This window comes from Schistocerca serialis, chromosome 4 (assembly GCF_023864345.2).
Source record: "Schistocerca serialis cubense isolate TAMUIC-IGC-003099 chromosome 4, iqSchSeri2.2, whole genome shotgun sequence".
Classification (NCBI taxonomy): Eukaryota; Metazoa; Arthropoda; class Insecta; order Orthoptera; family Acrididae; genus Schistocerca; species Schistocerca serialis.
This window is the reverse complement of record NC_064641.1, coordinates 757,538,753-757,561,772: the sequence shown is the minus strand read 5'-3', so window position 1 is coordinate 757,561,772 and position 23,020 is coordinate 757,538,753. Positions and strand designations below refer to the sequence as shown.

The 23,020-nt window shown below is 42.9% G+C and overlaps 1 protein-coding gene across 5 annotated transcripts in view; it reads right to left on the bottom strand.

Annotated features, from left to right (window-relative positions):
* LOC126473301 (6-phosphofructo-2-kinase/fructose-2,6-bisphosphatase 2) overlaps window positions 1–23,020 on the bottom strand; it is a 381,167-nt gene that overhangs the window by 64,187 nt on the left and 293,960 nt on the right. The window contains exon 2 of one of the 5 annotated variants that reach the window (XM_050100273.1): window positions 12,627–13,081. The exons of the other annotated variants lie outside the window; for them this stretch is intronic. Coding sequence (XP_049956230.1) covers window positions 12,627–12,717 — 91 coding nt within the window. The 5' untranslated portion in view covers window positions 12,718–13,081. The remainder of the gene's footprint in view (window positions 1–12,626; window positions 13,082–23,020) is intronic. 5 annotated transcript variants of the gene reach the window in all.

Below are 23,020 nucleotides of genomic sequence, written 5' to 3'. Positions count from 1 at the left end.
ATAGCTAGTAAATATAAATTCGGTAAGTTTTGACCGGTTTTTTTCGTTGCTTTAGCAATGTAACGTACCTTTGCGCACAAGTTATTCACAAATATGGTTACGTGGAAAAACTAAAACGGTTACTAACTGGATGGCGATAAGTACACGCAAAATCCGTGCTTGCTCAATGACATTATTTGATAGACAATTTGTCTGACGCTTGCTTTTAATTTGATTAACGTTTGGCAGCGAAGTCAACAACTTACGCTCTACCTACACTGCAGGGAGCTAAGGGGTCGTAGACTTTATGATAGACGGTATCAGGAATGGCAAAGGCGGGTAATTACTTTCTATTTTTTGAACGAGTGGCCTTTAACCAATACCAAGGAGGGGGGCGAGTGTAATTTACGTTCATCTTTTGAAAATACTGAAATCTGGATAATACTTCATATTTTAAAATTTTGTGAAAAATATTGTTTTTAATTAAGTCTTCTACCAGATTCCATAAATGTTTTATATTTTTCACTTAAACTCAATCAAAAATTTAAATGTTAATAGTAGCTGTGACTTTTCAGAACGAATGCCGTATTCTATATTTTCAGGTGCAGGATTCTACTTAAACATCAATACGCCTTGAAAAGTCTGTTACGAGTAAAAGTCAACAAAAATAAACTAAATTTGTATTTTAAATTTTTTGTTGTGGTTGGGAAGTAGTCCCCCTGATATTACACGTAATTTAAAGTGCACTGTTATTGCTAAGAGTATGCTAAGAGATATTTTCAGGTTCTTGACCATACGTACCGATCAGTACCTCTCTAAAATGTACGTTTTAATGTAAGTCCACAACAATTAACAAATATTGTTTTCTTCTATTTTTTAGGGTAGGTATAAGGTATCCCCCCCCCTTCCCCCGGTAATGTGTGTTACTGAAAATGCGTTGGTTTTGCTAGGATCAAATCCCGTGGTGCTACGAAACTCTGAAAGAAGACTATTAGAAATGGTGTAACAGTAACGCGGTCGAGGCAAGTCTTTGCTGTGAGTCATTTCATCGCGTTTCTTCCCTAGACTCTTCAGTCATGGACTGCTTCATTAGCTCCCTTTCTTCTCTAATCTCTCCATTTCCCCTTGTTGTTCAACGTCAGGCATTCTGAACTACAGAGTGCGGCATTTTCACTATTTTAGTACAATGCTTCATCTCTACTTTGTAGGAGATAAGTTTTCTGTAAAATCTACACTCCTGGAAATTGAAATAAGAACACCGTGAATTCATTGTCCCAGGAAGGGGAAACTTTATTGACACATTCCTGGGGTCAGATACATCACATGATCACACTGACAGAACCACAGGCACATAGACACAGGCAACAGAGCATGCACAATGTCGGCACTAGTACAGTGTATATCCACCTTTCGCAGCAATGCAGGCTGCTATTCTCCCATGGAGACGATCGTAGAGATGCTGGATGTAGTCCTGTGGAACGGCTTGCCATGCCATTTCCACCTGGCGCCTCAGTTGGACCAGCGTTCGTGCTGGACGTTTAGACCGCGTGAGACGACGCTTCATCCAGTCCCAAACATGCTCAATGGGGGACAGATCCGGAGATCTTGCTGGCCAGGGTAGTTGACTTACACCTTCTAGAGCACGTTGGGTGGCACGGGATACATGCGGACGTGCATTGTCCTGTTGGAACAGCAAGTTCCCTTGCCGCTCTAGGAATGGTAGAACGATGGGTTCGATGACGGTTTGGATGTACCGTGCACTATTCAGTGTCCCCTCGACGATCACCAGTGGTGTACGGCCAGTGTAGGAGATCGCTCCCCACACCATGATGCCGGGTGTTGGCCCTGTGTGCCTCGGTCGTATGCAGTCCTGATTGTGGCGCTCACCTGCACGGCGCCAAACACGCATACGACCATCATTGGCACCAAGGCAGAAGCGACTCTCATCGCTGAAGACGACACGTCTCCATTCGTCCCTCCATTCACGCCTGTCGCGACACCACTGGAGGCGGGCTGCACGATGTTGGGGCGTGAGCGGAAGACGGCCTAACGGTGTGCGGGACCGTAGCCCAGCTTCATGGAGACGGTTGCGAATGGTCCTCGCCGATACCCCAGGAGCAACAGTGTCCCTAATTTGCTGGGAAGTGGCGGTGCGGTCCCCTACGGCACTGCGTAGGATCCTACGGTCTTGGCGTGCATCCGTGCGTCGCTGCGGTCCGGTCCCAGGTCGACGGGCACGTGCACCTTCCGCCGACCACTGGCGACAACATCGATGTACTGTGGAGACCTCACGCCCCACGTGTTGAGCAATTCGGCGGTACGTCCACCAGGCCTCCCGCATGCCCGCTATACGCCCTCGCTCAAAGTCCGTCAACTGCACATACGGTTCACGTCCACGCTGTCGCGGCATGCTACCAGTGTTAAAGACTGCGATGGAGCTCCGTATGCCACGGCAAACTGGCTGACACTGACGGCGGCGGTGCACAAATGCTGCGCAGCTAGCGCCATTCGACGGCCAACACCGCGGTTCCTGGTGTGTCCGCTGTGCCGTGCGTGTGATCATTGCTTGTACAGCCCTCTCGCAGTGTCCGGAGCAAGTATGGTGGGTCTGACACACCGGTGTCAATGTGTTCTTTTTTCCATTTCCAGGAGTGTATTTTGCGCTGACCTATACGCTAGTTCTATCTTCTTAGCTCTCTCTTAGTTTGCTTCTTCATAAAGACCAATTGGATGAATCCATACACCAAGAAAATGGATACAACAGGAAGACGATCTCTTCAAAAGCGAAGCTAAGGCGGTGTACTCATTGCTGACGACATAAACACTCCATGAATCAGAACGCCTAACATCGAACAAGAAAGGGGAAATGGAGAACATAGAAATGAAAAGACGACGAAATATAAAGAACAGTCAAATGAAAACGAGATACTTGGAAAGGAGTAAGTAAACTGTTTATCATTTCAAAAGTATCGCCATAACTTAATACATTTATCCCACTGTGAGATAAGACGCTTAATGCCTTCAGAGATAAATGTTTGCCGTTGCCTACGGAACCATGATTGTACTCAGGCGTGCACCTCTTCGTCCGAAGCAAATCGACGGTCAGGGACGTTTGTCTTTACTTTAGGCCTCCAAAAATAGGTGAATCGCATGTGGAGACATCCGTACTGTTATGATGTGTAAGGGCCCGCCTGTTGCGAAGGTTGTTTCGGCTACACTGTGGAAGTTTCACTAGGAATCCCTTGCACATCCGCCATGCAGTCCCGATCTCTCCCCAGACTATTTCCATATTTTTGGAGCCCTAAGACAGACATTCAGACTTGGGGGTACGGAGTATTTTTAGTATTTGGAAGTCGAATTCCAACTTGTAACTAGCCATTAAAAGTTTTCAGGTCTGACCATATTAAAAATCTGCGTAATACTGATTTTTAAATCGTTTTCTTGGAAGAAAAACTCCTGAATACACTATATTTTTTCCCTTTCCCTGAGAACTGGGGGAAGGCAGGGGGCTTGCCAATAGGTATGGACGCTCTTGTAAATCGGTGCTACACACTAATCATTTGATTATTTATTGTTATAAGTTTGAAACGCTTTCAAGATCTTGTTCTCATGGCGCCTGTATTTTTATAAGCAAGAGAAGCTCCGTTCTACTATTTTTAATCTTTAAAAAGGCATTAGAGCATTATATATGCTATGATACGTTATCTTCACATGATTATTAATATATAGGTGGCATTTCTTTTATTTCTGTTTCTTGTTTGAGAACTTAAACGGACTTACGAAAGCCAAAGAGAATGCTCACATGTATGAAGTCAGATCAGATGTCACTCACTCATATAGAACAGGAAACAGAAAATTCCTGGGCTTTCCTTGGATATGATTGAGTTAAAGCAATATCTCAGCGTTGGCAAAACTTTTTTCAACAATATACAGCATGGTAGCTACTAGGGAACGGCATGAAAATAAATTTTAAATTGCAGTTGAATCTTGGGTAAAAGAAAAAGCTTTTTGTAAAACAAAAGACTTTATAGACAATGAAAAGAATTATAATATATTAGAAATATGACTATGGACACACCAAGTTGTTGTTTTGGTTACACAAATGGTATCATCATCATTTGTATGATTATGTTGGCATTGGCGATTCTTTTAAAACATCATAGTTCTGAAGATGATGACGACTTGGTAAAAAGCGGAAACCGGTTATTACATCATTTATATTGATGTGGTTGTCGGGTGGTTCAAAAAAATAGCTCTGAACACTATGAGACTTAACTTATGAAGTCATCAGTCCGCTAGAACTTAGGACTACTTAAACGCAACTAACCTAAGGACATCACACACATCCATGCCCGAGTCAGGATTCGAACCTGCGACCGTAGCGGTCGCGCGGTTCCAGACTGTAGCGCCTCGAACCGCTCGGCCACTTCGGCCGGCTGTCGGGTGGTATGGCGGGCGACAGCCAGGTTCGTATCTCACTGCTGTCCTGGATGTCTCCAGACACATCTTCCGCATGGAATCTCATTGACTGGAGTAGTATTGCTTTCTAAATGAGCCCCGGTGATCTGCAAAGATCTGTGTAGAGACGCCCCGGAGCCTGGTCTGGGGCGCAATTTTTTTCACGGCAGGATCCCTTTGGTTGTCGTCCGCGGCAACCTTACAGCACAGCGGTACGCCGACGATATTCTACGCCCCGTTGTGTTGCCTTTCAAGACAAGCCGCCCTGGGTTTCGTTTCAGCAAGATAACGCCCGCCCGTAAACACGAGAATTTCTACTGTTTGTCGTTGTGCTTGCCAAACCTTGCCTTGGCCAGCAAGGTCGCCGTATCTCTCCCCAGTGGAGCAGCTGGACAGGGTCCTCCAGACATCTCGGGATTTTGACGATCTAACTTGCCAACTGGACAGAATTCGGTACAATATCCCTCAGGATGACATCAAATAACTCGTGTCAATCAATGCCAAACAGAATAACTGCTTGCGTGTGGGCCAGAGGTGGACCAACGCGTTAATGACGTTTTCAGTGTGTGAAGATCTCTCTCTTGAAAAAAATCATCCAGTTTTTCTGAAATTGCATTCATATGCTTGTCTGCCGATTTCCATCCCATTCGTATAACTACTTCGTGGTGAATCGTTTTTATTTGTCTTACAGTGTATATCTGAATTTGAAACTGAAAATGAATGCAAAATGTTGTAATCGGTAATGACAATGCATCATAATTGTTTTAACTGTTGTATCAGTGTAATCGTCGTTAGCTGATTGTTTATCATACGGCCAATCCAGTTAGGATTGTCATACGTCCGGTCCTAGTTTTGAGGGCATACGAGAGCGTCCACGGAGGAGGGGTGTGTTATACATCAACAAGGAGTAAATCCGGACCTTTTTGTGTCTGGAGAAATTCGACTGACTGTTAATATATTTTAATAAATCTGAGTTACATTTCATTACTAAGAACTGAGGCTTATGTAGTCCCGTTAGTTCCATATAAAAAAAAAACAGTGCCAAGCACGCGTAGACGCTGTGCTATACATACATTTTCCATACTTCTTCACTATGGACAATGAGAAGCCGACGACAATCGACTATCGCATTCGACGCCCCTCCCGCCAGACAGCTGTGCGCAGCAAACCGAACTGCACCACCACATGTCCGTCCTCCCAGACATACAGTAGCATCTCGATACTGCAGAACTTCGACTTACAGACATCTGTATCATTTACAATTGCTAAGATTATTTTAACTCGTCATGGTTTTGTTTGTATCAGCCAACTTATAGTTCAAATGTGTGTGAATTCCTATGGGACCAAACTGCTGAGGTCATCGGTCCCTAGACTTACACACTACTTAAACTAACTTATGCTAAGAACAACACACACACCCATGCCCCAGGGAGGACTCGAACCTCCGTGGGGAGTGGCCACCCGACTCGTGACATGGCGCCTCTGACCGCGCGGGCCAACTTAATTGTTCACAGACTGTAAGTGCCGGGGAAATAATCGAATTTGACCCATATGGGCGCAGTTTTCGAAGTTTCTGCCCGGGATCAACAATTCGAAAGATAGCAGGCCTACCATCAGCATGTCCATCTGTCAGCGACAGTTTAACACCACGCAATACGTACTCATATGCAGAGTGTGACAAATAGGTATGGGCAAACTCTTTAGGAAACATTACTCACACGTAGAGGAAGAATATGTCTTACATGGACATGGGTCCGAAATGCTTTGTTTTCATGTTAGAGCTCATTTTCTACACACAGAAACAGAACGTACCATCGTTATATGAAACGTTTTCTTACACCAAATATTCAACATACCCTTTGGTTATAGTATGAAATACTTTCCGAAACGAGGTTTTCACAATGTCCTCCATTTGCAAGGATACATGCATCAACTCGCCGTCGCACAGAATCCCTGGATGCGCTGGTGTATCCCTGGGAAATTGCCTACATAGCCTCCCACAATACGGGCACGAAAACTCTGTACATCGTGTGCCGGGGTCCCGTACAAATGAGCTTTCAAATTTCCCACCTGCCCAAATGCCTGCTGGGTTCAGGTCCGGATAGGGTGAAGACAAAGGAATTGGCCACCTCTACTTATCCATCTATCACAGAGTATGTTATTTAGAAGCCTACGAACATTAAGCGAAACGACGAGCCGCTCTACCGTGCATTAAGTACATGTTTTATCGCACTCGTAAGGCACATGTTCTAGCAGAACCGGTCGAGTATTCTCATTTGTAAGTTTCTCCGTTGAGCCTGAGTGGAAGAATATGGCGCCCCAACAGTCATAAATAATGCCGGTCGAAACGTTGACAGACAAACCTTGTTGATCACGTTATTCTCCAGGAATGGATCAGAGCACGAGGGATCCAATGCGACTGCGGGTTGATGCATGTATACTTCTAAAGAAAGGCATTTTGAAAATTTAATTTAGGAAAGCGTTTCATACATTAATCAAGAGAGAATTTTGAACATTTCAGTAAGAAAACGTTTCCTGTAATGCTGTTAAGTTCTGTTCGTGTGTTTTTTTACAATAATTAATGTGATTATGAAGAGAAGCAGAAAATGAGCTCCAATGTGAAAATAATGCGCGTCCGTATCTATGTCCACATAACATTTTCTTGCGCTACTTGTGAGGACCTTTTTCCGAAAGTTTGGCCATCACTTTTTGTAACACCCTGTATATTTTCAGATTAATTATTTTACTTCCATAGATGTGTGGAGGTAACGCATACTGTAGCTCGAATTTTCGGCAAACAGGACTGACAATTGCCCGCCCTCGCAGGCGCTGTCTTGTGGAACCTGTTTCGAATTTGATTATAAATGATTAAACTCTCATTAAAAAGTGTAATGCGTCGCCAAACAACATCATAAAGTTTAGAACTGAGGATAAAACAAATCAAGACATGTCCCATGCCATACAAGTGGAATTACGCCGCTTGGGAAAGAGTGATACACGTTGTGCTTCGCGGTGGAATCTTGAAACCTAACACTGCAATTTTCGGCAGGAGAGAATGAGAAAACTGGCATATTTGAATGGGTCAAACATTAAATCATGAATGAAAATTTTAGAGGAATGCGTCGAAACATAGTAGACAGCAGTAAATGGGTTCAAATGGCTGTGAGCACTATGGGACTTAACATCTGAGGTCATCAGGCCCCTAGAACTTAGAACTACTTAAACCTAACTAACCTAAGGACATCGCACACATCCATGCCCGATGTAGGATTCCAACCTGCGACAGCAGCGGTCGCACGGTTCAAGACTGAAGCGCCTAGAGCCGCTCGTCCACACCGGCCGGCTCATAAATACATTTGTACGGAGATGGCACTAGCTAATGCGCTCAGTGTGTCTCGATTGTTAAGCGAAAATGGTAATTACGCTACAACAGCGCGCTCCATGTGTCATACGGTATGTGAAATTTTCGAGTGTCGTATAGGCCCAGCGAGCTTTCATACGTCAGCACAACGTTACGGGCCTATTCTTTTTTCTGGAGGAGCTGACTGGCACCATTATCCATCAACAGCACGAAGCTCCACCGCATTGGGCACTCATAGTGCTGGAACAATGGAACTGGTGCTGGTGCGACCGTGGTGGACCTATCATATGGCTTCCTAATAGTCTCGGAATAATGCCTACTTTTTTGTTTTATTTGGAACTGTGTAAAAGTTAACAGTGTATTCACAAAGACCACAGAATCTGGCCAACCTGCGGACGTAAATTACGGCGGCCTTTCAGCGAATCACTCCAGAAATGCTACACGTCATGTGGCGCAACATGGACGCGAGGTATATGATATGTGCCGCATTCGCAATGGCGACGTATTGAGTGCTACTGTGCTGTGACGGAAATTTCAGGCGCAAACTCCAGACTCTCCTCCGCTTGTATGTACCATTAACAAGCAATAAATTTGAATAGCTTCTTGTATACAGTGTTTTAGTTTACTGACATCTCAAACGGATCATCCTGTATCTTGAATAAGGTACCGATAGTACACAATGAAAACTTCAATTTGTTAAATATTACAGAAGAAGCAAATACTGTTTCTTAAAAAAATATATAAAGTGATACAGACAGTGTTGCTACATGTGTAACTTTATAGTAGAAACCTAGTGATTTACACATTATAGAAATCCACATACTTCCAAATCTCCCTTTGATAATGGAGTTACTGCTTACTGGAATTACGAGGTTTTCACAGACAGATCGAGTTTCGAGGTTTGCACTGCCTACCCTCGATACTCCATATGAAATTATTATTAGAACAGCGTAATGTAATCTCCTCATTACACTGTACTGTCCATAAAGCTACGCTTACTCTGTCGTTTTAGCGTAACTCAAAGTCTTATGTTAATCCTCTACAGTTATAACTACTGCTGACTGTGTACTCAGTGTTGCTTCAAGCCAAAATAAATAAATAAATAAATTTTAAAAATCATTAATAATTTCAAGGACATAAGCTCAAATGACAATATTGTGCCTCAGGTTCGTAAAACTGCACAGCAGACCATAGTAGAGCACGACAGGAAAATAAAACGCTCCTTCCAAATTGTAATACGTAAAATGTGGTTTAATAGATTAGAATTGCGTCGAATGTATTCTTTACGTTCTATCAAATACATGCAATTTTTTATGTATGATCTCTTATTTCCAGAGCTTTAATTAGGCAGTTTAGTAGGGGGCCCCCTGAAAGTGCGAGGCTCATCATCTGACTGGTAGTCAAACTGGTCCCTACCACCCACTACAGCTTTCATGGTGGACGGAAGGATTTTAGAAACGTTTTCATTAGTTTATTATTTTATTCATTGCTATAATTTTCAGTAACTGTAGTAAATATTTTTCACAATAAAATTTGGTCGTCAGTCGCAAATATATTTTTATTATGCTTCACCAGTTTCGACAAATTAAAGTGTCATCTTCAGAAACCTACGAAATTAGGGATACTGTAAATCTTTAGATCTTAGCTGTATATTTATGTGAAATATAAGAACTATATTACAGAAACTTACTTAGTACTTGTTCAGGAAATGTCAATATCTTCTTCATAGATGCATAATGTCATGATACATCCAGAAATGTACATATTGTACGTGATTATTTTAAATACAGGTTGAACCTTTTAATTTGAAATATATAAACAATTTCACCTAAATTCAAGAGTTGTTAAATGATCAACTTGCATTAAAAAGCAGACACTATTTTGATTGCATATATGTAATATAAAGGAGTTATATATAACACATTTGAGGGAAAAAACAGTGCTACGACATTCACATCAGAGCAGTTCTAATATATAAAAGGAATGAGTTAATTTTCACATTTTATAATACATAATATGCAATCAAAATAATGTCTGCTTTTTAATGCAAGTTGATCATTTAACAACTATTCTAAATTTAGATGAAACAGTTTAAATATTTCAAATTTTTCTAATAGGTTCATTTTTTAGACCTAGTCAAATGTATGCAAAATTTCTATATTAAGCAGAGATGGAGGATTGACTTATGAAGTCTCGCCGATCGAATGAAACAACCAAGTTTACTGTTACCAGTCACCGTTTATTTAAATCCAAAACGCATTTCGAAGGTTTGAACGTCCATCATCGGGTGGATTTACATGCTTTAGTATGCCCTATGTGTGTGTTGTGTTACGATTTTGGGGTAACTTGTGGCACTGTCTGGTGGAGAAACAAAAGCACTATTTAAGAACATTGTTTTGAGGAGGTTTTTTGACTAAGAGTATATTTAAAGGTGAAAAGAAACAAGTAAAATAGAATAACTCCAGTGGTGACAGGCTACTTTCTCTGTCGTAACACATCACATGTAAACTGTCATATTTTGTAAAGAAAAATGGTGTCTGAAAATTGCTAGGTGCAAAGAACATACAGTAAAACAAAAACATTATCTCCAAGTACAAAGAATATATATCAACATTATTTGGAGTAAGTTTTAAAGAATTGTTGAGTTCTTAGTTTGAGTTGCTGAATATTTTAAGGGGTAAACAAATCCTTTTCTGTCAAATTTATATGTCTTAAATTTCATACCCGTTTGTATAATCAGGTACATGTTGCAAACTTCAAGTAAATACTTACGCTGGCAACAGTGGTAAATTATACATAAATAACAATTTTGGCTGGGATTCACGGACATGGCTGAAAGGATGGAATGGAGGTAGAGACAGAGACAGAGAGAGAGAGAGAGAGAGCGAGAGAGAGAGAGAGAGAAACTTTTCAGGAGCAGGGGTTCTTAAGATTATATCTGTTACATGTAATGACTAAGTAAGGTTGTAATTCTAGCCGTCTTTGTTGAGTAATGTTCACGAATGCGGATCTTAGCTTTCCACTCTGTCTGACCTATATAATAAATCTGAGATGTATTATTCAGTAGCTTATAAGCTCCATTAAATTTTGACAAAGTTTTTGCTAAGTAATTATTAGTATATGTTTTAACTTAGTGTAACTCTGCTTAATAAATTCTACAAAGTAAAGTTAATTCCCTAGTATATTAATCATCATTAATGTGGAACCGGTGAGAGGTTAGAATATGTTACTAGTAACAGAGATAGAAAAGTACGCGGTAGGTAAAGAAGATTGACTATCCCTGAGTTATACGAATAAAAGGCCTCCGACAACTGTTGTCAAAGTAGCTTTAACCTAGATACGGCTGTTATCCTTCAGAGAGGATTTTTGCAAAGAAGCCTAAAATTTATTTTACTACTTCATTATTCTACCTTCAAACAGATGACTTTAGTATATATTTTATCCAACCTATGCATACCATTGTTTAAAAAAGCATTTGGCTCTCACTGTTGAGTGAACAAAATTCTGTGTGTATGAGACAACTAGGTTTGTTGAAAATGGATAATCTGCCTATCCTTCTAGTTGATGAGTAAGTATAACTTCTCTGTGGACGTATATATTACAGAAATAAATCTTCACATATTCTCTCAGACAGTCATATCAATACAGTTAAAGATAATATGAGTATTTGCATGCCCAATATCCTTCAGTGACTCTCTCTTCAAACACATCCTTTTAGACGGACATTAGCTTTATGCATACAAAATCAGGTACATTATGCCTTTCTGTGTTTTGCTGTAACGTAAGTACACACGTGAAATCAGATAAGTCAATATACTAGTGGCTTCATGGTGTGACAACAGCGTGCTGAGGGTGGCAACAGGCTTTGATACTATACATGTAACTCATCCAGTAATGTGGCATTACATCAGCAGGAAAGACTAACAGTAATTCAACAAAAAAAATGGCTCTGAGCACTATGGGACTTAACATCTGCGGTCATCAGTCCCCTAGAACTTAGAACTACTTAAACCTAACTAACCTACAGACGTCACACACATCCATGCCCGAGGCAGGATTCGAACCTGCGACCGTAGCAGTCGCGCGGTTCCGGACTGAGCGTCTAGAACCGCTAGACCACCGCGGCCAGTAATTCAACAACTAAGAGTCATTTATCACTACAAGTTTATGGGTGAAACTGATAGAGCTAATCAAAATGTTTCACTCTACAGAGTACGGTATTTCCCCATTACTGCACATTTTTGTCGATGTAGTCGAGGACAGCTCATGATAGCTATGGTAGCTATGGTGGTAAACTGAACCACAGGGCATTTCGTCGAATTGTCACTGGAATTCTGGAATTAAACTGCCTTGTTGCTATGCAACGGGCATGACCATCTAAAATCACAAAAATTTATTCTAGACACAAGCTGGAACATTATGTTGCAGACTTGCCACCGGATCCTGATTCGAGAAAGGCGAAACAGCTTCACTGTCGCCAATCTCAGAAAACAATCTACAAGACAATGTAGTGTACCACTTCATGTACCTTATTTCATACTGTTCCACACAAAAATAATATGACAACATTGATCTGACGCTTGAATAGCAACACTGTATTAAGTGCGTGTATATACAGCAGAAGTTCTTCGATAAGGATGGTGTATTTTTCAAAAAACTATGCAAATAAAAAAGGTAAAACTATTATATACACATAATTTTTACTATAGTTAAGAGATTGATTAAAGTTTTTGATAAAATGGAAACAAAAAATAATTCAGCCTTAGCATGCAGCACCAAAGGGCTACCAGCAACAAGGCAAGAAAAGCGGCGCATGCGCAGAGCTCACCTATGCGGATGGAGACCTTGCGTTGAAACTGGGAATTCCTCCTCTGCATCATGCCCGGGGGGAGCAGCAGGTTCAGGTTAAGACACTCCATGGCGCGAAGGCGGCGCGTATCTCGCACTGGTCGCTACTAGAGATGCCGCGGGCGCACCGCCGTCCGCACACGCTACGGGTTCGCAAAGCATTGCGATCGCGACCGCCTGAACGCTTATAGCAGCTTGGCCCCTACCCAGAGCTTTGTGCACACAAACGCGCGGCCGCCGCCGCCGCCACCACCTTCGTCCGTGACCTTCGAACTCCCCGGAGTCAAAATCTGGGGGGCGAGGAGGTATCTGGCGGGAGTCCTTAGCAAGGGTGCGCCGGATCTGCACCGGCCCTCGCCGATGCCTCGGTGGCCTCTACGTCGCCTTGATCTCTATCGCAGCTTTCAGTCGCACTAGGCCCGACGTGACGGAGGGCTGCAATGAATAACACTTCGCTTAACGAGAGCACACACCGCCGGCTCGTTCAAGGAGATGCTGGTGAGTCAACGACGAAAACCTTGGCAGGCGTATTTTATAACGCCGTGGCCTCTGCTCTAACTGGTACTCGGTTATGTCAACTTGTCAATAAACAACAATGTACTATAGTAACCACTCGCTTACAGCAAACTGCACGCATTGCCCTATCACACAACTTATTTTCTGTCTTTGCGATCTATTGACTACCTACACAGAGCGATTAAAAACGACTTTCCGACTCTAGCCCCTTAATGCCGTGTGTCCCAAATTCGCATTATACCAAAGCGACGCTATCAAATTAAAGGTTAATTGTTTTGAGCGTCAGTGACGGCAGGTGCAGATTATACACGAAGCTACCAATGCCTCTGACACGTGCTGCCATTTTCTGAATGTTCTGGATACTTCTGGAGCGACTTGCTGCTCGCGTCTTTATTTGTGACACATTCTCATTATTCTTTGGAGAATTATAGCTAGACACAGGGGTAAGTCCAGTCCTGAAAGTGTGACTGAAATCACATTTTAATGTCAAACTATTTTCACGTGGAACATTAAGGTATTAAGGGGTTGAACTCCTAGTCGGTGACCCTCGTATGGGTTGTCAACTGTCTTTGCTCTGATTTTATTGTGGGTGTTTTCAATTTTATGCTTCTTCTGTCTAGGTGGTGTCAGTGCAAACGTGTAGAGCGCTAAGTGAATTCGAAAATACTGTTTGTGTGAAATACGCACCTTTAGGCATTTGTGTACTTTCGTGAACGCATGCAAGAGATGAAATGAAGTGAAGTGAAAGCAAATATTTCCGTTGATTTGTAGCAGCAGAATACTTCAGTGACCAATTGTGTTCATTATCGATGCACATGCTTAATTTATTGCGAGTTTACAAAAATTTATATGAACATTCGATCTCAACAATGTTCAGACTGAATACACTTCACTTTTATGGCGATGTGGAAACTCTAAGCTCTTTCATCATTGCGATGGATCCGCGAGGTTTTACGCGCCACGTAATGCAAATGGATACTTCAAAGATCGGGTACCACCTGCGAGAGAGACTGTGACAGTTTCAAAATTCCCCGTAATTAACGACATTATCTGCTAGAATTCAAATCCAGAATAGCAGATAACCTCGGTAAGCAAGGGAAAAGACATGACCAAAAAAAAAGGTAGGCCTTCAGTCAGTATGAAGGCGGATCTCCTACGCAAGAAGCATTGTTATCCAACAAAACGAGTTCCAGGTAAGTCCAACCAAATTGATGAAGCAGGTCATTGGCCTCAGGTCACAGACACAGGGTAAAGATGTAACCAAATAGTAAAGGTCAGACAGTATTCATGAGTAGTAAGTGTAACGTTCATCTGTGTCGAAACACGAGAATAAACTTTTTCCGAGAATTTCACCAATATGGCTATATCTTATTATATATAATTATTTAAAATGTATGCACATATTTTTCTTTTTTAGTCATGCAGTCCTATCAATGTATCACCAAATACTAAATAAAAAAAGAGAGTTATAAGTGTTAAACTTCTCAAATGCCTATTGTCGCAAGATACTTGACAGTTGTAACGTATCTTAGATTTGGTCTTCTGTTCTACGTTACTGGTTACAAAATGTGATTTCCTATTTTTATTTCAAGTATAAGTACATTAAGGTATTAAGGGGTTTAACTCATACTCGGTGACCCTCGTATGAGTTGTCAACTGTCTTTGCTCTGATTTTATTGAGAGTGTTTTCAATTTTATGTTTCTACTGTGTAGGTGGTGTCAGTGTAAACGTGTAGAGCGCTAATTGGATGTTCCGTGCGGACCTACAGTCAACAGAAGGAGTCATTTTGATTCTCATTGAAATTAAATACCACTAAAGCGTAATCTAAGGAGACTCATTAGTAACGCAGCCAAAAAATTAGGCTGCTGCGACATTAACTCTAAGGAAGTTTATTTACATTGACATCCAAAAGCGTAGAACGGATTCCGTATTTCCAACAGCAAATAGTGTAGCTGCTGTGTGACGAGACTGAAGATAGTGCTGACTGGCTATCCTTTATGAAGAAGGGTAAAGGAGACGCTTATATCCTTCTGCCTGAAGGTGAGTTTTATTTGTGCATACTAACCACAAATGCAAAAATTCCCTGGGTAAAGTATTCAATAGGCTTATAGATTTTTGGTGTAATGAGTTTGTCACTATCCTCCCTAAGAGAGTCGCACAAACACATTTTTCCTGTTTCTAGACTAACACCATTTTGCCCGAAAAAGTGTGGATTATTTTTCATGACTTTTGCCAACTCCGTAAATATCATTTAAAGCAATATCGTACGAAACTATTTCGAGCCTGATCTACCGAATATAAATGCGTAAGGAACAAAGATTTGGGTTCAACAATCAGTCGACGATGCGTTATCTGCTTCTGCACTGTGATATACATTCGCAAGTCTTGTGTGTGTACTATTTAACATTTTTGGTACTTTTACGTAATTTCCCGTCTGAATAGTTGACCAAGATAGTTGATAGCGTAAAACAGTTTCGCGCGTATTACTTGGTGTGAATAATATTTTTTTTTAACATCTCTTCTTGTACAGGCTCCTCCTCTTCCAACTGACATCCGTAAGAAAATCGTACTTTTATCTATACGAAAAGCATTAGTAAAGTACTACTTTGTGCTATCGAAAACGAAATAGATGATTTACAAACACCATTAAACAACCGACACCGATATTTCATGGTGGTAACAAAATCGGTTCAGGTCTCCTACGTAAATATGGGAGAGAAACAATATTCCGTAAACTGTGTCGTCCGCGCACGTGCGTGTGCGTGAGAGAGAGAGAGAGAGAGAGAGAGAGAGAGAGAGAGAGAGAGAGAGAGAGCACGACACGTGCCGGAAGCAGTTCTATTTCTTTGCGAAAATATCGGTAAAAGAGAACTGTGAGTACATTTTGTAGCGTGGAAATGTCAGAGCGCAGATAGCTCGACAAACGGAGAGGAAGAGAAGGAAGGCATTTTGGCACTAACGGCCAAGACCAGGCTGTAGAGTAAGCCTTCCGCAATCGCTTGGCGCCTTTCCCAGTGAACTGCGAGACTGTGTCTCAAGCTCAATTACTCTAGCACACCTCTGTGATGAGCAAGTGTAACGTGTAGTTATATCTGTACTACTGATGAAGTTAAGGAAAAGGGAGAGAGTGAAATCTGGTTCTGGCTAACTGCCTGAGCTGAAGCAGTCCTCGCACTGAGGGCTGTTTGAATCCCACCAGTGTGGTACTTCTAGTGGAGGCATTATGACCTTGTATTCTGCCAACCTGAGAATGGCTCTTAGCGCACCATTTATACGCCTACAGTTTAACGCGTAGTTCAGGCCACAGTACATCTCACCTTTTCACATATCAAGAGTTTTGCTGTCGGTGAAATACGTGTGAAACACACAAAAAAAGACCTAGGCCCAACCGGGGCAGGAACATAGGACATTTACTCGCTTAGCCAAAAAGCCAGCACACTGCCTACACTTGTCCCAAAGCATGGGAAAGGCAACCAGTCTTAAAGAATTCAAGAATAATCCACGACAAAAAGGAAATAAAGACATTAGGTGCCAGTGGGCGCAGATTTATATCAATGGGATAAGTTGAAAATTTGTGCCGAACCTGGATTAGAACCCGTATCTTCTGCTTACTAGGCAGATGCGCTGACCACTACGTCATCCGGACAAAGTGATCACCACAACCGCATGGACTGTCCTAGAACGCCTCCCATCAGACCCAAATTCTCAACTTACACCACAAACTTCTGATGTAGTGCCCCTGTTCGTAAGCCTTATCCTCATTACTCACGGCATCTCGCCAATTCCCGCAAGAGTTCGAGCATGGTGTGATTCTGCAGTGAAGGGATCATTGCCCGTCATCGCCCTAATCATATATGTGATGTCTGTTCTTTTAGACTTGGAATTAAGCAAATTAGCTGCCATTGGGCATTGATTTATATCAATGGGGCAAGTTGAAAACTTGTGCAGGACCGCGATACTTGATTCATTGTGGCTGCAGGATCAAAATGGTGTCTCTTCTTTCATACATGTCCGTGAGAGCAGACAGCATCCACATATCTAAGGCGATAAAGACCAATATCCCTTCAGTGCAGATGCACAGCAAGCTCGAACTATTACGAGAACTGGCGACATGTCGCGAGTAATGAGGCTTATTAGCAGGGGCACTGCATCAGTGTGTGGTATCAGTTGAGAATTTGACGGGAGGCGTACAAGGCAGAACGTGCGATTGTGGTGACGCGTCTGGATGGCGTAGCTGTCAGCAACATCTGTCTAGCAATCAGGAGACCCAGGTTCTAGTCCCAGTCTGGCACAAAGTTTCATCCTGCTCTATTGATATTGATCAATGCCCACTGGCAGCTAAAGTCTTTAATTCCTTTGTGAATTGATACATAGCGGCTGCAGCGTCAAAATGGAGTCTTAATTTGGACATGTCCGAGAGAACACACATATATTCACCCATGGTCAGCATGGTACGGCACTGCGCAAGATGAGGGATTGTGTACCATCTGCTGAGTAGGAACTGTGAGTCTCTGTCTTAAAAACTTGATCGATGATACCGATTTCACTTACAACTTGGCTCCAGAGGGCAGACCGGGAAGCCATCACCTCCACGGTCAGGGCAAAAAGTTTCGAGCCTGAATTAATAAAAATGGGAAAAAGTTAAGATGGTGGTTTTAATGCTTCAGGAATTCTACAGTCTCCCCCCCCCCCCCTCCCCCGCACCCGCTCCTCCCACCTGATTACAACGCACAGCCATGTGAAACTGTCATATAAGTTCTTCTTTGGAAAGTCGTTAAACTCGCAAGTCACATTCCCGTGAATGTCATCAAAGCGATGACCATTCATGCGAATTTCTGCGCTTTGTCGTTTTGTGGCAAGTTCGTACTGGTAACTAAGTCTCGTCACCCGTGATGATTTTTTTCCAGAAAAGAACTGTCTGCGTCTTGGAGAACGTATGGAACACCTAATTTGGAAATATTGTTCCACTGCGATTTGTGACACAACAACGTTAACAAAGTACGGCCAAACGTCCTCTACTTAACGCTGCCTGCCCGCAACTGACAGGACGAATGCATGTACATCTGTTGACGTCGCTTGTACGTCAGGATTAAAATCAGTCTCGGAACTTTTTCGAAGGACGATGTATACTGTTTGGAGGATTACGAAGAAAGGAGGAATACGAGTGTGTAGCGTCCCGTCGACGACCAAGTCGTTAAGAACGGAGCGCGAGCACAGATTGGAAGAACGAAATCGGTCCTGCACTTTTTAAACGAAATGTCTCGCCTTTTGCCTTAAGCAATGTAGGGAGACCACGGGAAACCTAAATCTAGATGGCCAGATGCAAATGTGTACCGCCGTCCTCCAGAATGCGAGTCCAATGGTTGGCCAGTGCGTGGCCTTGCTTGTACAGTTATAGCACAGGAAATGTACATCGTGTGAAACTAATTCTGATCTACAACATGCTTTCTGCACTAATAAAAAATGCTGTCATTAATGTGTGGCAACAGAACAAACAGGAAGGCATCCAAACAAATCGGCAACAGGCCATCATCATTTTTACAGGCTACGGAAAAACTCCCTATAGTAGGGCGCGCTGGCCGCTAGGGTGTAAGACCTTCAATGGAAGAACCGTTACAGACTCTGTATAATGCCAGGTATGAACTAAACGATGAAAATGATGACGAAAGAACTAAGTGTCTCTTTACATCAACGTCACTCCTTTCTGAAGTGAATATTATAATTAATCACTACTGTGGTATAATGATGATCGTGATCAAAGTCATACCACGTATCAAAGATAGGCCTTCGCCAGTCTTAGTGAACAAATACGAACAGAATATTACGTGCAACATCCCAAAAATGTTAACTGCTACACACACAAGACTTGGGAGCGTGTATCACAGTAGGAAAGACGCTGAATCAAACGTTCGATCAATCGCTAATGTTATAACGACTGAAACAACACGAAACAAAGTCAGGTTGCATTTCATCTTTCATTTTTCAAGGGAGCTGGAGTGTATCCAATAAGAAGAAAAAAAGGCAGATATATTTTAAAAAAGCGACTTATATCTGTGTCGTCCATTGCTGGAGGAATGCAGAGGGCATTCCCTGCTCCGAGGGCACGACTTACTCAGCGATAAACAACTTCTCCGTAGATACCGAAACGGACTTTGAAAACAATGATACTGAGAACCACAGAGTAGTCTCTCTGTTGACATTACGAAAGAGAAACGTTAAGAGCGCAGGAAAACACACGTTTCTCAGTTCACTGACAGACAGTCACACTTACTTACATACCAGTAAAGAAAGCTTTAATATGTATGTATGTTGGTATGCTTGATGTGTTGATTATTTTGTAGAAAGATAAACTAAATAAGATGGAGGAAGGCTTAATCATTATACACGGAGTTCAAGCTCAAACTGTGTAAGGAAATCGATAGCGTCCCTCTAAAAGGAACAATCCTGGCATTCCCCTTCGTCTAAGGAAACCACAGGAAACAGATTTTTTTTGTTTTTTTTTTTTTTGTTTGTTTAGGGCGCGCTCAACTACTAAGGCCATTAGCGCCCAGTCACAAACGTTAGTGCACTAATAGCGTAGAAAAACGCAAGGGGGCAACACCAGAAAGTACTTACAAAGACGCAGATAAACAAAATAAAAGAGTTAGATCTTTTTGGACAAGTCCGTCAATGTAATAAAACTAAGGATACGAGCAGCTGCTCGAGCGTAATCAGCTAAAAGTTCCTGTAAGGTAGACGGCGGACACAGGACAACACGAGAGTGAATAAAACGGGGACAAGACAATAAAATATGGCGCACCGTCAATGGATGACCAAAGCGGCACTGCGGAGCGGGGTCACCGGACAACAGGTAGCGGTGGCTAAATCGGAAATGCCCAACCCGCAACCTGGCCAAAATGACCTCTCGCCGGGAAGGGCGTGAGGAGGTAGGCCGAGCCGTCGGGATCGGTTTGATGGCCCTAAGCTTATTTTCATGGAGAGAGGACCAAGCCTCATGCCACAATGATGAAACGCGCCGACAAAGAACTCCACTACCATCAGTAAAGGAAGCTGTCCGAGGCAGGAGGACAGCAGCCTTGGCCGCAGCATCAGCAGCTTCGTTCCCAGGCACACCAACGTTGCCAGGAATCCACAAAAAAAGGACACGAGCGCCGGTATCAGCTAGCGACTGAAGGGACCGTTGAATTCGTTGCACGAGAGGGTGGTCCGAATATGGGTCACAGAGACTCTGAATGATGCCCAAAGAATCAGAGCAGATGGCATAGGGAGAATGACGATGGCGGTGGATATACTGAACAGCCTGATAGAGAGCAGAGAACTCAGCTGTAAAGCTTGAACACTGGTCAAGGAGCCGGTACTGAAAGGTATCATCCCCACCGACAAAGGCACATCCGACGCCACCAGTAGTCTTGGAGCCATCCGTGTAAATAAAGACGTTATTAGCGAACCTCGAACGAAGTTCGACAAACCTCGAGCAGTATATCGAATCCGCGGTTCTCTCCTTTGGAAGCGACCTGAGTTCAAGGTGAACGCGAACCTGCGCCTGGAGCCAAGGTGGCGTCGGGCTCTGAAAACCAAATTGGGATGACCGCACGGGTATCCGAAGCGCTGTCCTTCCGAATATGAGTCACGCATCTTACCACTGCGGCACCTACCTCGATAAACTAAAGACATTATGTAGAGGGGTTGGACAAAAATATGAAAACACCACAGATACGACACATTATCATGTCTAATAAGGCATTCGAAACAGCTTCCATTCGTCTCGGAATGGATAAATAGGTTCTGTATAGTTTTCAAGGCAGTCTCATATCATTCTTCATGTAAAATAGTGACAAGTTCAGGTAACGATGATGGAGGTTGATAGCGGTAGCCACTCTTCTCTCCAAAGTAGACGACAAAGGCTCAATATTATTGAGACCCTGTGACCTTGGTGGCCAGGCGAGATGCGACAATTCATCCTCGTGCCCATAAAACCAGCCCTGGACGTTGCTACCTGTGTGAGCAGGGGTCCTGTCTTCTTGGAACACAGCATCATGGAATGCACCTGATCAGTCAAAATGGTCGCATAATCCTTATCAGTACTGCGACTATGCAAAGTAACCACGGAGACCGTGGAATATGACAATATGGCTGTTCAAATTATTACCGAACCCTCGTCATGTGTCCCTTTTGGGACATAAACTGAGCCAGAAGTTGGAAACTGTGTGAAGCAAGACTCGTGCGAGCAACTGACTTTCTTCCATTGCTCCACAGTCCAGGTTTTATGGCTTCGGCACACGTTTCCCTGCCAGTTACGGGCATCTGCGTTACTGATGAGTGGTTTTGGAATCCCGGCCCGCCCTGTAATTCGCTGCTTACGGAGCTCCCTTCCCGTTCGTTTGGTGCTACATTCAATTCTGCAACGACTTTTGGGCTGTCGTCCTCTTGTTTTCCGTCACAATCCTCTTTAATGACCGTATCTCACAATCATTCAGGGCACAGTTTTGCCCGCGTTGTTACTCAGTGGATGATGTTTTTCGTCTTTCCTGCATGCGGTAGAAATATTCGATACGGTGCCTATTGAGACGACAAGCCTTCAGTTCTTGGTTACGGAAGCACCCACGATAAGAGCACCAACAGTTTGCCAAGTTCGAATTCACTTACCTTCGACCCAATGCACACTCAAAACTACACAGAACACTGTTCTGTCCATGACTGACACTTGGAATATACTGAGGACATTGCACGGTACCGTTCGTGGTCAGATACAGCACCACAATCTGCAGGCTTGGCCAGTGTCTGCATTCATATCCAAGCGTGCATTTCTCGAAGTGTTCCCATATTTTTGTTCAACCCCTGTATGAGAAATTACCAGATGTGCTCGTAATATCTACAAACAAATGGTGATGGTTCAAATGGCTCTGAGCACTATGGGACTCAACTGCTGAGGTCATTACTCCCCTAGAACTTAGAACTAGTTAAACCTAACTAACCTAAGGACATCACAAACATCCATGCCCGAGGCAGGATTCGAACCTGCGACCGGAGCGGTCTTGCGGTTCCAGACTGCAGCGCCTTTAACCGCACGGCCACTTCGGCCGGCGGTCATTAGTCCCCTAGAACTTAGAACTAGTTAAACCTAACTAACCTAAGGACATCACAAACATCCATGCCCGAGGCAGGATTCGAACCTGCGACCGTAGCGGTCTTGCGGTTCCAGACTGCAGCTGCTTTAACCGCACGGCCACTTCGGCCGGCAACAAATGGTGAACTTTTACTTTCGTTTCTAAGTGTAACATACTAGAGGCAGACGATATAAAAGCTGAAAGACTGCTCGCAGACATCATCTGTGTTTCGAGTGAGGTGTGACGGGGAAAAAATTCTAGAGGGAATTTCCATTTACTGTAAATTTATTACTCTGTACATTGGTCACATCGCTACAACTGTATGCAATATAATTTTATCTGACCTATCAGAGATTGGGGAAATCTGATCTGACCGCTATGTGAAGTACGTGTATTGTGAGCGGTTATTCGCCTATATATATATATATTTCTTATCTGGGCGGAGAGAGAGCAAGTCAGCAGAAGTGATCCAGATGGCAGATTCCCACGGCACACCGTTTACAAGATAAAAATGAACTGCTTTGTCACATTCACGAGAGGTCGCTCGCTTTGAATGTAGGAAGAAGTAGTCTACAGTGTATCGTAGCTGACAGATCACGTTAATGACTACGAGAAACCAGATGATGTCGACGTGGTTACTGGCTGACTTCGGCCACATCCTTAGCAAATTTCACAGCTATTTTTGTAAATACTGATAAAGCATTACGTTACTGTGCTCCGGTTGTAGAGAGATATTGTATCTGATGTATG